This window comes from Triturus cristatus, chromosome 6 (assembly GCF_964204655.1).
Source record: "Triturus cristatus chromosome 6, aTriCri1.1, whole genome shotgun sequence".
Taxonomy (NCBI): domain Eukaryota; kingdom Metazoa; phylum Chordata; class Amphibia; order Caudata; family Salamandridae; genus Triturus; species Triturus cristatus.
The window spans coordinates 1,680,208,490-1,680,225,945 of record NC_140589.1 but is presented as its reverse complement, the minus strand read 5'-3'; the positions used below and the strand labels follow the sequence as shown (position 1 = coordinate 1,680,225,945).

The following is a 17,456-nucleotide window of genomic DNA, read 5'->3' as shown; positions in this document are numbered from 1 at the left end:
GGGCCAAATATCATAAAAAAGGGGGGATGGGGCCGGGTGCCCCCTCACCCCAAGCCTATTTTCGGCCCGAGGACCTCTATCAATAACAGGTGGGTACGCCATGTTGGAGGACGCAAAGGTAGCACCAGAGCCCTTGCAGCCTCAGCCGGCTCCCTGCATGGTGTGGGAACCAGAATTGCTCACGCCCAGGGGGAGCAGCTGCTTTTTGCCTCTGGGCGGGTACAATATTTGTTTTGTTTCCGTACCCATATCAGTGCAGGCGGGCGGGCAAATAGAACACAAGTCTGCTCCCAGCAGGCAAAAGTATTTTTAAATCTCCTGCCGGCTGGGAGCTCACTTAGTGTTTGCTTTCATTTGGCAGGAGATTTAAAAGTACTCCAGCCAGGCGGGTGCAAACATATGAGTCCGTGCCCTCACTAGTGCAGGCAGGAAAACTAATGTGCCCCAGAGTGTGCTCCCAGGCACTCAGTAAGTGAACCGGCCCCAGGGAATGGGGTGCCACGGCCTTTATAAGGGTCAGGGAGGGGGGCCGCACGCTCCTCCCTTTTAATTCATGTTACTGCCCGTGAGATGTGTTCCCCTTTTTCCTAACATTTCGGCTCAGGGATGGGGTCCCTGGAGCCAATATCGGCTTGGGGAGGGGCACCACATACCCCCTTCCCTTAATTAAATATACCCGCCCCAGGGAGTAGGTTCCCCAGAGCCCTAAATGGGCTTGTATAGGGGGGCCCTACTGACGCCCCTTACCCATATATTTATTATAGAATGGCGAGCCGCCATATTTTTTTTATTTTTTTATTTGGCAAGGGGATGGGGGTTGCCCTAGGGGGGCAGGGTATCCCTACCATGCCCACTTATAGTATTTCTATTTTGTTTTCACTTCCGGACAGTGCACTAAGTTCCCAAGTCCTGTAATGGCTGCCAGCATCATTTTTCAATTTTTTTTAGATTGGGTTCTAGGGACTCTTCTGAGTCCCACAAACCCAACCGTCAATATATATGGGTACTTTTAAACCTTAACTCTTTAACTATTGAATGGATTTACACCAAATGGTAAAAAGCACAATCTGTGATCCAAGATCTAGCTTTCGGCTAAATTTCTTGTAATTTTGTTCAACAGTTTTTGCCCTTGCGCTGCCTAAAGAAGTCTATGGAAAATCCTTGGGGAAATTTTCTTTTTTGACACTCCTTTTGTTTCAGACCCCGCTTGACGGATAACCCCGGAAGGAGCTGAGATGAATTTACTTTTTATTTTTGGAAGGTTTTGTGAAGATTCCTCAAATGGGGCACAATGTATTAGCAAAACAAACAAACACCTTTTCTATGGAAAAGCAATTCTAACTATAACTAATCAGTTGCGACCGCCACTGGGTAATAGACACATATACTTTTTTAATTTTTGTGCGACCAGTGATTGAAAATGAAATCAAGTCAGGAAATGTAAGTATACACCACTGCTCCTAAATACTGCCTTGAGTTTTCAGTTTAGCTACAAGGATCCTAGTTTGCAGAGCTTTCTAAAGAACTATGATCATTAATGACGCTGATCAGGAGATTTCTGTGATTTCATATAGATAAGTTGGGAGAAAGTAGCCACAGTCCAAACAATCTTACTTGTTAACAAGGTCCCTTCTCTCAGTGGAAACCTGTTCAGTGCACTGCATGACCATTGTATTATATGGATTAAAAGTAATAGTGTGCTCCATTTTTTATCTGTAATTTCATACATTTAATATAACTTTCTGTTTTAGATTCAACTTCTGCTGCAGTACTTGAAGATTGATCCCAGAAAGGCAGTGAAACGGCTTGCTATCCAAGACCTAAATTTCTTGGCAAGTAAAACACCACATATGTGGAACAGAGAGAATATTCAGGTATGTTCAGCTAGTTGCAAGTCAAGAGCGCCCTCACTTGGTTTGCTGGTCACTGTAGAAAATATAATCTCCTTCCTGCCTAATCTGCAGTTTCTCTTCTTGATAGTCTCTTGTGAAAGGGGTTAAACTGATCCTCATGCATTGGTTGTATGTGTCACGGTAGTTGCCCACTTAAAGGTCCCACCCCTGGTTGTGTAAACCTGCACATTCTGTCTAGTATTCTGTTGTTTAAATCTCCTGCTTATCATTATACAGGTTCTAATAAGTGGAGATCCTGAAAATTGGATTTCCTATAATTTTGTTGTGTTTAAATTGCTCATAAAACACTACTGTTGAGTGATGCATAAAGGTCAAATGAAGACACTGCTGCAGACACTAAATTGTGCTAAATAAGTGTATTACCACATAAGGCTTTTCCTAACCTTCCTTTCTTCTTTTTATTCAGGCTCTCTGTGAGTGTGCTCTTGCGACTCCTTATGACAGTCTCAAGTTTGGCATTCTTTCTGTTCTTTCCACGCTGTCTGGGACAATAGCCATTAAACAAAATATCAACACAGCTCCAGGTAAGGACAGGAATGTTAAATCTCCGAAATATTTGTGTGACTTTGCTTTCATCTCACCATATCTAAATCCTGATTGTTGTCTTTTTCCTATTTTCTGAATTGAAAAATTCATGTGCCTGTACTCCAGATCTAGTGCCAAAAGTATTTTTGTCTGCAGATCTTCAAAAATAGACTTGCCCCATTTAGATTTGATATCTGTTAGGAGCCTGTAAGCTGATTCTTCTATGTATTTCCACCACTTTCTAGAATTTCTTTTGTAAACAATTGCATTATTATTTGTGGTGAGTGACTTCCCACCTCAAGGAATAATCAGAACCCTTGTTAGGGTGAACCCTTAATTCACTAAATTAACCTGAGTTCAACTCACTGGTACCTATGGGACTTAGCAGACAAGTTTAACTTAGAGCAGGGTGCAAAGTATTTATGCAGTACAAAAACAGTTGTAGTTAAAATGCAAAACAATACATTAGAAAAATAGGGTCTAACAAAATACACCAAAATGACAAAAATCGAATAAGAGGAACTGGAGATATGAATTTTTTAAAGTTTCAAGTTGGAATAGCACCAAGAAGCACAAAGTGCCAATGATAGTCAATGGTGGCAGTAGACTGGGCCCTAGGGGCAATTTGAGACTGACCGTGATGGGGTGAGGGTCGAATACACCAACCAGGTTCTTAAAGGGTGTCAGGCAGAGGCCGATGTCAGGGTCCAGGTGCCACTGGGCGGGTGCAGGAAAGGCCTCTTGTATATTGTCGTATCCTTGTGGCTTTAACAGTGGTGGTGGTGGTGGGTGGTTGTTGTTTTTGTTCCGGTATACATTCCGCATATGAGGTAGTTACTTCAGACCCTCCCTCTCCCATACAAGGGTTCGTCATTGGCTCTAGGCAAGTGGTGAGAGTAACCCTTAAAAGCTAACGGAGCAAGGTCACACAACCATCTTACCGTTTCTAAAGCAAAGAAGACAAAACAATAAAATTCCAAAACCAATTCCGAAAAACAGAGAAAACATTAATGAGCCAAGGACACCAAGATCATCAAAATAGGTTAAGGGTAATCGGAAATAATAATTTGTGAAGTTTTCAGTCAAAAAGCACCTAGCTATTGTGTGAAGTTTACAGTCAAAAAGCACCTAGAAAAAGTTAGGTGCTATGGAAAATAAGTTTGTGGTAAACTAGGACCTAGGAACAATTTTAGACTAACTGCTATGGAGTGGAGGTCAGGTACACCAAGCCAGGTTTCTAGTTCAAAGATATTACCTTCATACTTGGTCTCCAACTGCTGTGAAGTCTTTTTCTAATCAGTCCTGCTGCTCCTAAGGGCAGGCTCCTGGGTACCAGGTCTCTCCCCAGCCAGGTATCCTGCAGGGTCTAGTCTTTCGTCAGCTGGGCTCTCTTGGAGTCGAGAATCCTTCTGCTTTTTGTGTCCCTGAAGCATGTAAACAGAGGTCAGCCACTTGACCTTTGGAGAGCAGTTCCAGTTCCTTTCGGGGGTCCATGCACTATTGTATGAGTCCCGTTCTTTTAGCAGGAGTCAGAAGTCACAATTCTTCTTCTAGTAGGCCCTTCTTCATGTGTAGTCGTCTCGGGTCCTGTTCTGAAGAGTTAGTGGTTGAGGTGCCAGATTTATCCTGTGCACTAGCAATTGATTGGAGAAAATCTACCGAACAATCCTAATTATTTTCTCTCAGCACCCACCTCCTTTTTCACGACTTCCTCTGGCTTACCCTAAAATTTACTGGGATACCCTATTTAAACATGGCAGGACTACCAGGAAGGTCTGCCTTAAGCTTCTTGGCCACTCTCCTGTCTGACATGGTGAAAACTAGTTTTCCCTTCTGTTGTGGCTGTGGCCTGACTGACTTGTTTTTTGTTGTTGCTGAGGATGCATAGGAGAATCCCTTCTTGGCATGTCCAAGTCAAAAGAGACAGCACTAAACCTGCATTGCTTTATGCCAACTGTTCCTGCCTCCCCTGTAATTAGTGAGCAAGTAACACTCTTTGAACTTTCCTGGGGTAAGAGGCAGGCCATTGTTCTTTGAGCCAGGGTCATTAACTTTCCCTGCCAGAGATGTGTATTGAAGCTCTGTAGGTGTGAAGAGTGGCAGAACTGGTGGTAAGTCAGCTCTGGCAGCCTGAGGTACATTTTACAATGTTATTGTTCTGCTTAACTTATCTCAAATCTGAATTCACTATTAAGTAACGTTTTAAAAACTAAACAGGAAATTATTTTGAAGTGTTTTCTAAACCTTTCCTAAGCAGAGGTCGAAAATAAAGATTCTAATCCCATCCGGGTGCGTTGGGCAAAAGTTTAGCCAGGCCTACAGAGTGAAATAGCTTTTAGCTTGTATTTCACTGTATCGGCACACTAACTCCAGTTTGACGTATGCCATATTTTTACATATTGGTACTTTGTCCTGTGGGCTGCACGCTTTAGGGGTGATTTACGAACATATAAAAATAGCCTTTAACTACATGGCAACAATAGTGTTTCATGCTATGTATCACTGCTGGTGCTCCTGGTGCAAATATATTTTTATCACGTATGTGGATTGTGTACGTATACACTGGAGAACCACATAAGACTTTCTGTGCCATAGGTTCACTTTAGGCACCATTGACATCGGACCTATAAGGAATTTAAAGAGACCAACTAGGGCATTCCAATGTGCAGCACATGTTTTAGAGGGAAAGCACCAGTACTTTACTACTGTTTAACAGTAGTGAGGTGTATAGAGTCCTAAAGGCGGGAAAAAAAATTCCAGAAAAATGTGAAAGATCTGGGATGACCATGCAGAAAAGGCAGATTTGCTATAGGCGCTTAGCGTCATGTAGCTGAGGGTCATTTCAGGACCAAGAACTCACCATTTCCATATACTTTATTATACCATCAAATCCCGTCCCAAACCGTATCTGGGCACAAAGGTCCCAAGTTTCCATTACACCATGGAATTGTGCTAGTGTCACAATCTTGCTGTGGTGCTTTTGGCTTATTGCACCAGAGGTCAAGTATGCCATCCTCTCTTGGTGCTACTTAGGGGACCACGTCCACTCTAGTAACTCAAGAGGATTGCACCAGTGAGCAGATGTATCTTCTCTTGTGGGTGCCCTCTCTCTCCTAGTTAGAGTGCAAGGAGACTGTCCATCCCCCATACTCTGCCTCCGCCCCTGTGCTTGACTGCTGCTCCTGTGATATATAAATGGCAGATGAAAAGGGAAAGGTCACTGAGTCACCAACAACTTCCCTTTCTCTTGTAGTTGTAGCCAATTCTTTCAGTGGCAAAAGCTTAATCTTCCCTTAAGGAAAAGGAGGTAAGATGTCTTGAATCGCACATGGAACAGCAGTGCAAGTCTGGCAGTCTGTCCCTGACACTGACCAATGCCAATTACATTATGGTGAGCTGTGGGCTACACTTGTGGCAGGTGTTTGACAGTTACGTCGCTTTGTCACTGCATGGTGCTCAAGAAGGGTATACATTTATGCTTAATCAAGGCTAAGAGGTTGCTGAGCAGATACTGCTAATGTCCTGCAACCTTATTTATTCATCACTAGGAATATGAACATTGGTCTGTCTGTTTTGTGGCAGGTTTTGGTGAAGTGGACTTCAAGCGGAAGGTCCTGAGAAAAGGAATCTGCCTTTCATTTGATAGTAATAATTTGTTTGATCAATCTGCCCACAAGGTCCAGCACTACAATAGAGGCATGCTAACGCCTAAATCGCTAAGCACAATCCAAGCATTAATAGACTGATCAAGTCTAATCATCCAGTTAATCTTTCTCAGGCCATTTTTTAACATTCTAAGAAGATGTGCTTTTGGGATACAAATAAGCCTAGCCTAGAAGCCACAAAGTCGCAATGGAATCCCTGCAGTACTGCCACTTTCCTGTGTACATCTCAGTTGGCATAGTGGAGTTCAAGGAGAAGAGCTAAGGTGTGTCGAGGAAGAAGGAGTTCTTGCTTTCTGTCAACTTCTATACAGGTTACCATCAATAGAGGGGTCCAGTTAGTGATGCGTGCTAAAAGTAAGACTGCAAGCTTAGATACCATCTACTGGTGTGGCACAAATTGCTTTGATGTGGCTATCTCAGCAGACCCTAAGAAGCTGATGGGAATATTAGTGCCCTCCCTTTTGGAGAACTAGAATGGAGTAACAGTAGACCGGTGGATGTTCCAGATCGTTCAGTATGGTTCTTTCTCCCCTTCTGCAGAAAACCAAATGCTGTCCCCCAGCCTATCAACACCTTTTCTCAAGATTTTCTGGTGTATCAGCATGATGATGTCTCAATGGAAGTAGTCAATCACACACAGTTAGTAATTACATTTACGTCTGGTCCCTATCTACTCACACTGAAGTGCCCTCCAAGCTAATAGAGAGACCATACAGTCTGCACCCTCTCTGGAATCTTTGGCAAATCTGTAAATAGTATGCATAGGTTCTATGATTTACTATATTGGGTTTGCTCATGCACTAAAGTTAGTGTTAATTGATGTGAAGAGTAGTGTGACCCATGAATTATTTTTTGATGTCATCGGTGTCATGTTGGAAGTCATGAGCAGTGCATTGGTGAATTCTAGTATTTTTCGTTTTTTTACCGAAAATCATAATGTATGAATTTGTGGTTTTTATGTTACACTGCATCAGGCTTCCAAGTTGATATAATGAGCCTTGCATAAACTTTGGCCATGAATATCAGCCCCCATGCCAAAGATCTCACTGTACATGGCTGATGGCTGTGCATGAAAAGCATGTTCTGCACCTAGACCACACACCAGCCCCCATGCCTCTCACCCTGGTGTGCATGGCCTTGAGCTGTTCAAGCGGACTCTAGCCTGTGCCAAACCGTGCTCCAGCAGCTATCCAGATGAACCAGCTACTGTCATTGACTGTGTGTATAGCTTAATTGAACATTTTAACCATTCTTTCAGGATTGTTCCTTTTAAAGAAAATTCAAATAAATATATTTTTGAGACAAAAATGGGGGCTCTTTTATTTGTGATCAGAATTGCAGAAGGTGATGGGGAGGAATGCTTGGAATAAGTCTAACTACTGGCAGTCGCTTGGGAGCAGCATTCCAAGTCATTGTTCTTTTGCCCACCATGCCACCTCCATTTGGTCTTGGCCATATCCAAATAAGTCTTGACCCTGCTCCAGTAGGAACAGTTCAGCTCGAACTGCCAGACCAGGGTCTCCCTGAACCGGAACACAAGCATCCCAATACGGGTTCGCCCTGTTTTTGTCTCTTCAGTCGGGTGTTGCTTGGTTCTAATGGCATATTGATCTCGTAGATGATTTCATGTCTGAACTCATCACCTTTTGCCAGTATGCAAATAATACACAGCTTTACCTACAGCCTAATTCTCCCCAATCTATTTCAGATTGAAAGTCACAGACCCTGCATCTTCACAAAGTCATCGTCATCATGAGTCCTAATCCCACCCCCGATCCACAAGGAAGTCTTCCTAGTTAAATGAGCTTTTCTACTGTGTATTCAAGATAATCGTTAGTGTTTTTCATTAGATGTATGATTTGAGTGTGTCTGTGAACATCGCAAATTCCTCTTCAGTTTCAGCTCAGCGCGTCCACATTCAGAGACCTCCTGGACACCCAGCTGTGTAGGACCTCTTCTAGTGCTAGAGGGTAATTTTGACTTTCTAGTGAATCATCTAATATCCATTCATGCAGCCACACCATATTGTAGGAAAAGGACCCCCCCCCCAGGTGTTTTGAATGATGCTGCTGGTTTTTCAACTCTGTAATGCACTGGCCCCTGCTGTCCAGGCCCCAATGCACAAACTTTGACACTCAAAGATTGCATACAGTTGGCTGCTACCTGATAGGCTCATTTAACCTACCTATAGACCCTGAGGATCTGGTACCAGAAGTACCCAGGGCTAGTAAGTTAAATGTCATAGTGGGCTGTAGCACGTAATTGCACTTCCACTGCTGCAACAGGTGACTAGACCTGCCGCTGCAGCCTAGCCAGACCGCTTTAAAACTGCCAACCGACATATCACAATAAATCCTTTTCCAGGTCACATCCTTCCTTATTAATATTAATAAGCCACCCCTAGAGAAGGCCTTGATAGCCCACCAGGCAGCATCATGAATATTAAATACAAGGCATTGTTCCTTTTGTGTTCAGCATGCCCTGACAGTAAAAACATTAAATGGGCATTTTCACTGTAGCAAGGCCGATGGTCCTATTGGCTAGCATGGAGTTTCACTAGTCACCACACTAAGTGCTAACTTTCATTTGAGACCATCAAAGATATTACTACAAAGTATCTGTTATATTAAACTCAACTCATTACTGAAATCGGATTCAAGGTAACTTTTAATAGTGAGCTGACTTTAGACAGTCACCACTTTGTTGCCCAACCACGGTAGCCTTTCCTGTCTATCGACAGCAGTTGCCTCCTGAGACAACATGTTGACTCCCCTGCAAGGAAGTGTGACATGCTCCCTGGAACTGGGAACAAAGAGAATTGCTGGCGGGAGGAGGTGTGACCTCCTCTAGCAGGATGACTACCGAGCGGTGGCCACAGATGGCCGAGCTTCAAAAAGGCTACTGCCCCAGTGGACCAAATAACAATCATCTTTGCCTGCCCGCTCCTTTGTGTAGGCAGATAGGCTGGCATCTCCTCCAGAGGGGGAAAACCTGTTTGCAGAACAGGTTTTGCAGGAGGAGTGGCTACTTATGCTGGGTACACCCGAGGGCTCATCATAGAGGAAGAGGGCTTATGCCATCTTGGATTCATGTAAGAAGGCGTTTTCTGGGATTGTTTGGTGGACAGACCCCCAGAAAATGACGTAAAGTGGGAAGGGTTGCCTTGTTTGACTTATTTCCCCATTTGTGTGTCCTCCCCTCCCACAAACACTAATATGGCATTATAGTGGCACCCCAGACCCACACTCGTCAGATTGCTACTAAACTGGAAAGGCTACAGAAGAAACACTGCTCTGCTGCTCCTTGGACTCAGCAAAGAGAGACTGCACGAAAGACTGGACTGCACTTGCTATGCAAAAGCGGCCCATAAAGAGGACTGTGCTGGCTGTGCCTACTCATGGGAAATGAGCTCCACTTGTGCCAGGATGGAAGTAGTGACTGCAAGGACTAGTTGGCTAGCCTACTGTTAAGATTAAGGATCATCCATAAGACCAGGACCTTGCACTTTTCGAAATCCCGACTTCCAGGAATGCCTGCCCACCACTGGATGTCCAGGTGGTTGCTAGGCGACCGAGTCCTGACCTTCCAGAGGTGTCCCTAAATCCGTTGGTCTGTAACCAAAGTCAAAGTGGACCTTGGGCCCAGATAAGTAAATAATTGTTTACCTGTATTCAACTGCTGGACCTTCTGTAACTGTGTGGTAAATAAAGTACTGGGGCCCTGAAGTTTGTGGACGCCAGGGTGGCCCAAGGAAAAATCATTGCATCTCTACTGCGTCATCAGCCTCTCCTGCATCCTTATCAGCCTGCATCAAGACCATTATTTGGATAGACCGCGTAAACAGATAAATAAATACTGAAAGACCTGCTAACTTGAATATAAAGCTCACCGTGGGAGGGGGGGCTAGGCCTCGTGCTGATAAGTACCTAAAAGGGAATTTTACCCCCACCTTGCCCCCAAGTCCCCTCCTCCAAAAAAAGAAAAAACTTGCTGAGACTGGTGCCGATGTCCTGGGGTGTTTACACCTCTTAGTGGGCGTCGCCAGTTAACGAGCTGGAAATCCACTATTTACTGTGGCTTTCAGCTCGTTTTCCCTGCCACAGTGATCTATTGACTCCTCAACCAGTGACCGTGTGATGGGAGCCGATATCGTGTGTCACACGGTGGCACCGTGTGAGTTTGCAGATCTGTACTGCGGACCCTAAGACTGTTGGAAGTGACATGTAACTGTCCCACTCGTCCCGAGTGGTCCCTGTGACTGGCCCCACCCCATTGTGGCCCATCCAAATTAAGAGAAGTTGCAACAATAGCCAGTTGGCTAAAAACTATGCAACCTATTATAACTATTTATTAAATCTGTACAAAAAAGATTACGTACCTTTGAAAAATCATATCTTAGGTTTCCCTCTTTAGATTTCAGTCGTTTTTGGTGCCTTTTTTAAAGATAAAAATATACTCTATTTTTATAAATTGGTGTCAGATTTTTATTGTGTTGTGTTTCCCACTTATTAACTGTTTTGGTAATTCTAAATGATTAACACTTGTTACTTTGATTAGACCTGACTGCCTTGTGCCACAGCTACTCAGGACTGAGCAAAGGGTTTTATTGAAGAAATCTAACTGGACTTGTAAAAGTGTGTGACATTATTACATGGTGAGGTCTCGCAACCACAGTCCATAATCCTTTTTCCTACACATATCATAATGGGTCAAGGATACCTTGGGGTTCATTGCTCCCTAGGATGATGTTGTTTCTTTTGCTTGCCTTAGAAGCTGCTGTTCTCTTGTGTACCTTTTCCTTGTGCAATCATATGTCTAATCCTCCATCAGCTTTGATCCCGATGTCTCAGTATGGTCAGAAGGCACTCCTTTGGGAGTCTCAGAAAGCCAAGTTCTTATTGTTTGCTATGGTTACATGTTTTCACATTGCTGGTCACTCTGTGGGGTCCTCTGGTACACGTGAGGACTACCTTGGGCCATCTGAATTTCCGCAGCATTTGGTCACACCTGGATAATTATTTTCACATCAACATTAAATAGTTAAATGTGGTAATTTGAGCTCTTAAGTCCTTCCTTTTATGTCTGAGACAAAGTAGGGTGTGGGTCCCTACACATATCACAATAGACTTGTTCTATGTGTCACAGACAACTCAATGGACCCGTTTTATGTAACCACCTACTTGGGGTTTTAGAGGATGGGGTTTTCAGCTGTGCAACAAGTGGAGACTCCTAACTTGTAGGTAGATGACCTTCCTCAGCACACTGATCAAATTACTTTTGAGGAAGACCTCAAACACTGATCATTATTCTTTCTCCTCCGTTGCCTTCCATCATAGATCTGTTTGCCTTCAGATTGAATTTTGGCTGTGCTGCAACATGTTTATCGGTAAATAAAGCAGTTTTGTATGGCATGGTTGTACTATATCTTATGTAGAAATGTAAGCACTTTTACCTTCAGTCTAGAAACATGGATGTTTCAGATGGGCGAAAATGTGGGAGACCAGTGATTACATTGTTATGTACTTTCTAGATCATTCGCTCAGCCAAGACCAAGAGAAATGTAATGGTTGTTCAGAGAAGCCTATCTGAGGTCAAATTCAATCCCCTAGAGTAGCATAATATATTTACTTATGGTCCTGTTTTGATATTTCTTGCACCTAACCCTGCACAGCTCATCGTCATACAGTTGTCCTCCAATTGACTCTAGGGTCTGTTCACTGCAATAACCCTGCTTATCTGTGAACTCTTAGAACATCATTGTTCGTAGACAAAGCAGAGGACCCTAGGTAATTTTTTTCCCCTTAACAATGCTGCTTTTGTTTTCCCTTTTCTTTGTACTCCGGAAATAAATAAATATGTGTTTTTATTTTCCCCAACCCTGCTCTGTTCACTTGCGCTGATCACTTCTGCTTTAATCACTCGTTGTCAAATTGCAGGAAGATGCAGGATAGCAAATGATAAGAAGTTTCAAATACTGCTTATGCTTAATTTCAGCAGATGAAGGCTGGCCTACGCCAGCTGTAATCGGGCTACAACTAACTCAACCACTAGTTGCTGTTGAACCATTCCTCACCACATTCTAACAATGACATGGTAATATTCTAAGAAAGAATGAGCTGGAATCGTGAAGCAGAAGGATATCACTGCAACGTTTTCAGACTTTGATTGAATATTTTACAACAAAGCTTCAGGCTCTGGCCAAATCATTCTTGTAACCACAATGTTTTTTACATAATATGTTCATAATTCGTACACCAAATCCTTAGCCACCTACCAGTTATTCTGTGTTAGTCCCTCCAAATATAGATTGATCATGTCAAGGCAAAACCTTCAAATATTTTTCCCCATTAGCTCATAAGAACTCCACATGGGCATCCAATGGGACGCACTCAGTTGGATCACCTCCTTCCTCACCGGAGGAACCCGAGAATCCACCTTCCACCTCTGAAACGAGGTAGATCATCTGCGGTGTTCCCAGGGCTCATCGCTCAGCAACAATCTCTTCAACCCCTATATGACCCCACTGGCCAACAATGTCAGATCCCACGGTCTCAACATAATTTCCTAATCAGACGACACCCAACTCATCCTCTCCTTCACCAACGACCCCACCATCAGAATCAACTTCCACAGATGCATGACAAATGGCACTGACTGGATGAAGAACGACTGCCTGCAGCTGAAGGACGGAGAAGAAGGTACTGATCTTTAGCAACACATGGACCGACTCCTGGTAGCCATCCAACCCAGGACCTGCAATCACTCCCTCCAACCACGCCAAAAACCTTGGGATCATCATTGACAGCAAGCTTACCATGAATCATAGATCAACGCTGTCTCCTCCACCTGCTTCCTCACTCTGTGCATGCTACGTAAGATCTTCAAGTGGCTTCCCCTTACACACAAGACGCGCTGTGACAGGCCCTCTTCACCAGCTAACTGGACTACGCAATGCCGTCTATGCAGGAACCGCTGCACACCTTCTACAGAGTCTTCAGACCATACTGAATTCCACAGCCAGACTCCTCCTCGGCCTTCCCTGACATTCCCACATCACACCCCACCTCAGGAAACTTCACTGACTCCCCGTACAGAAGAAATGCCAATTCAAACTGCTAACTCACGCACGCAAGGCACTACACAACCAAGGACCCTCCTACATTAACCACCACCTGAACCTCCACCAATCATCAAGAAGACTACGCTCCGCCTCCCTTTCACTTGCCCACTCCCCACATCTACCGAAGCAGAAGTGGAGGACGCTGCTTCTCCCACATCGCAGCAAAGACCTGGAAGATCCTCTCCATGCTCCTCCATGCCATCAACTCACTTCCAGAATTCCAAATCGCCCTCAAGACATGGCTGTTCGAATAAGCCTCCAGTGCCTACAAGCGCCTGAATACCCTATCTGGTGATTAGCTGCACTTTATAAATCCTGATTGATTTATTAATTGAAGAACGATTTGGTTGTTATGAAGTATCTATTACTTCTGCTCCTAAAACTCTGTGCATGAGCCATATTCTTACTTCTTCTCCTGCACTTTTTATACTGTTCTCTGCTTCCTCTTGCCCCATCACTACTGCTGAAGTGTTCGTAGTCATCATGGATGCATTCCTAATTTTGTAATAATGCTTTACAGTGTGCGTTCTAATTGGAAACTTACATGAATATTACTTCTTCATAAATAATTTAATGTAATTATTTCCACGTTCAAATGCATATGGGGCTAAACCCCAACACTGCAATTGATCATTTTGTTAATGTGAACATCCAGACTGTGGGTGAAATGCTGATGGGATCATCGCCCTTTAAAAGATTTGTGAAGTGAAGTATTTGAAAGGTCATTTGGGGTGTTACATTTTTTTTTCTCAAAGTTTTATTGGCATTTATAGGCAACTGTATTACAGTTGTATACATGTACATCGATTGCTTCAATTACCAGTTACACACCACTTATTCCCACATGTTCTTTGCCAGTATAACGTGTACAACATCTTTCAACAATTAACTTCCCTTACCCTCCCATCCCTGGTCAGTCCGGATCAAATCTCATGATCTCCTGCACATTTCAAAAGCATATCTATTGTTGGATTTCCATACATATCCCAGGCAGTATCCCACTTTTATTCTCTTCTCTAGGGGGTTCTCCTTCCCAAGAGCTCCTGGGATGCAGGCAGCTGGCCCCCTTGTAAGTCTGCCAACATAGAGGCCCGTGCCAACAGGACTTCTCAACCTTATCTTTCTGCACAGATTTCATTTGTACTGATTCCGCAGTCACCGATTCGCTTACGTCTCTAACCCAGTCCGCATATTGCGGGGGCCGAGGATGCATCCATTCTATCACCACCCTCTTCCTAGCCAAGACTTGTCCCTGGTTGACAAAACGCCTGCTTAGCTTCTTGCTTTTTGGAACAGGCTTTATGTCTCCGGGTATACTCCAGCCCGTGGCCTCCCTTAGACATGTCCGGACCCATTCCCAGAAGGGGAGCAGCAACGAGCATGCCCATACCATATGGAGGAAGTCTGCCCTCTGTTTTTTGCATCTGGGACATTCCTCCTTAGCGGGACGGATAGTTTATATGTAACTTGCGTGGGGTGAGGTATACTTGATGCACTAGAATATATTGGAAGAGTTTAAGTTGTGCATTTGCACTAACCCTTTGCACCCCTTCATGTACCTTTCTCCAGTCATTCTCTGTCAGGGGTTCATCCATCAGTGTATCCCACTTTTGGTGGATTCCAGGAGGCTCTCCCGGTAAATCCTCCCTCAGCACTCTATAGAGGTGGAAAATAAGTCGCCTACCTTGTGCCATGTATTGCATGGCTTTCAAAATATTAGTGGTAGGGGGTTCCTCCGGAAAACCCGACCAAAGTTCACGTGCAACACTGGAGATTTTCCCATATTGCAAGAACTCGCCTGGTCCAAGGTCAAAGGTATCCTGTGCCTATTCTCGAGTGAGGAACCTGCCGTCCACATAAAGGTCCCACAGTGTCTGGCAGCCACCATCCTTCCACCGGTGAACTGATATGGAGTCTGCAATACTGGCCCACAGGGGCATATTGGGTGCGAACGGAGCATGCTGCTCCACCTTTCTATCTGGGTTGTTAGAACCTGTATGATCGAATGTCTTCTTAAATGGCCCCTGCCTCCCTTTTCACCCTCCCCCTACACCCTAAAGTGGGGTGTACCATCAGGCTTCATCCTTCTTTTTAATATTTGTTTGCAGCCTCTGACTGAACTCTTGTGTTCTTTGAAAATACACTTTTATGTGTATGTAAATGATACCAGTTGATATTTGGTTTGGCAGAGAACTAGAAATGCTTTTAATGAGGTGACTCATTATCTCTGGTAATCAGAAGGTGATGTCCACTAGTTTTTTCATACTGAATCTTCCAAAGACTGAGGTCACCTGAAACTCCTCTGCTTACAAGCAGGATGGGTTCTAGCAATCTTGGTGCCCGCATTAAAAATGCACAAGTGCTTCCTGTCACACCTCTCCCTTCCCGGCACGCCAAAACACCTACATACATACATTGCACCCTTAACTAATGCCATTTGCACTTATACATTTTCCACTATAATGCTGTTTTCATAGCGGTCATTAAGTAAACACATCTCTGCAGCCAACCGAGGCTTGTGGGCATACTTGTCAATTAGTGATAAAACATAAATTAATGAAAGAAGAGATTGCCATACGTAGCTGGGCCATCTTAAAGAATGGAAGCAAAGATTGTATGAATTAAAGGAGAGAAGGAAAAAAGAAAAAAAAATTAAAAGAAGGGTAGTAAGTAAGGCAAGAAACAAAATAAAAAAAAAACTCTAGGGCAGAAATTGGTTCCGCACAGAAAGGAGAAAATGTAAGAAAGGAGATAACAAAAATAGAAGATTAAAAAAAAGGCAGGAAGATAAGGATGAAAGGAAAGAAAAAGAGGGTGAGAAATGATAGAAGAAAATGCGAGTAAGAAGATCCGAAAGAAGAGAAGAAAAAGGAAAGGAGAAACGGAAATGATCATAAGAATGAAGAGGATAAAGAGAGAGCAAAGAAGAAAGGACTGTAGTGCAACTAAGAGTTTTGTTAAAGGAATAAGTCTTCACCATAAATCCTTGTCCTCATCAAGGGCAAGCAAGTTTTTGTTATGCACGCCAGAAAGGGGTGTAGTTTTGCCTTAGATGAAATGAGTTTTCTGCCTCTTTTTTTTATCACCGAGTTTGCCAGGATATTGGGCTGATCTGCCTGCAAGCAAGGATTCTAGGCCTAGCCCAAAAGAGTGAGTCCGTAATATCAGCCTTCGCTAATACATAAACTCTCTGCCTCAGTCCATTTCGCTTCGGTTGCCAGCACATACACTCATCAATTTCCAGAGGGCCACTGAATACCCTTTCTATCCTGCATCATTTACACATTTGTTCGCTTCAATTGCCAGCACATACACTCATCAATTACGAGAGTGCCACTGAATACGCTTTCTATCCTGCATCATTTACATATTTGTTGTCAGCGCCTTCCTACCGTCTCAACTTGACTATGGAAATGATATTTACCATGGGGAGGTGTGGGGGATATGGAGGGGCAACAGAAAATGTTCACACGTTTGCCTGGTGATTCACAATACCCTTTGGTTCCTCTGCAGTGAACTTACTTCACTTAGTCAAATTCAAGGATTTGCTCATATTGTGAATCATCCTCCCTAGTCACTGGAGATCCTGATGAAATTTAGGAAGCCATGCAAGACTTGGCTATATCTTCAAAAAACATTGCTTTACTCCCAGGTCTGGTTAGTTTTAGCAGCTTTAAACATCAGTGGCCGGGCCCTTAGCATACAAGCATTGGCATAGCCAATAGGTCTCGCTTTTGGGACCTTATAAGTATTTAGTTATGCAGCACAATATCCTTGGTGCAACAACATCAACCGATGCATGGCTAAACACTTATAAGGTCCCAAAGGCGAGACCTATTGGCTATGCCAATGCTTGTTTTAGCAGGCCTTCCACTTCCATGCTGTGGGATCTCCCAGCGCCGAACCTCTCGTCACTGTTCAAAACACCCAATTCTCTGATAAAATATCCTCCCACACGGAGGAGACAAAGACTTGGCATGTGGGCTGTGAGTCAACCAAGTAGTTTCCGAGAAAATGGAAAAATTTAAATGCAAAGCGTTCAGCTAATGTGCAAAGTACTGCTTTATACAATGCAGGATTGAATTCCAAGTTGTGATTTGTTTTAGGTATAGAAAAGAAAAACGAGGATTCCTGTCAAAAACACTGTAGAATGCAAGATTTTCTTTGTTACAAATTTTATTTTCTGTAGTATGAATCTCGGTATGCCGCTTCTCAAATTATTTTCTTCTTAAC

At 43.6% G+C, this 17,456-nt stretch overlaps 1 protein-coding gene across 1 annotated transcript in view; it reads left to right on the top strand.

Moving 5' to 3' along the window:
* The window catches only part of INTS7 (integrator complex subunit 7), a 293,620-nt gene that overhangs the window by 107,502 nt on the left and 168,662 nt on the right, over window positions 1-17,456 (top strand). The window contains exons 7-8 of the mRNA XM_085612860.1: window positions 1,752-1,874; window positions 2,320-2,437. Coding sequence (XP_085468986.1) covers window positions 1,752-1,874; window positions 2,320-2,437 — 241 coding nt within the window. The remainder of the gene's footprint in view (window positions 1-1,751; window positions 1,875-2,319; window positions 2,438-17,456) is intronic.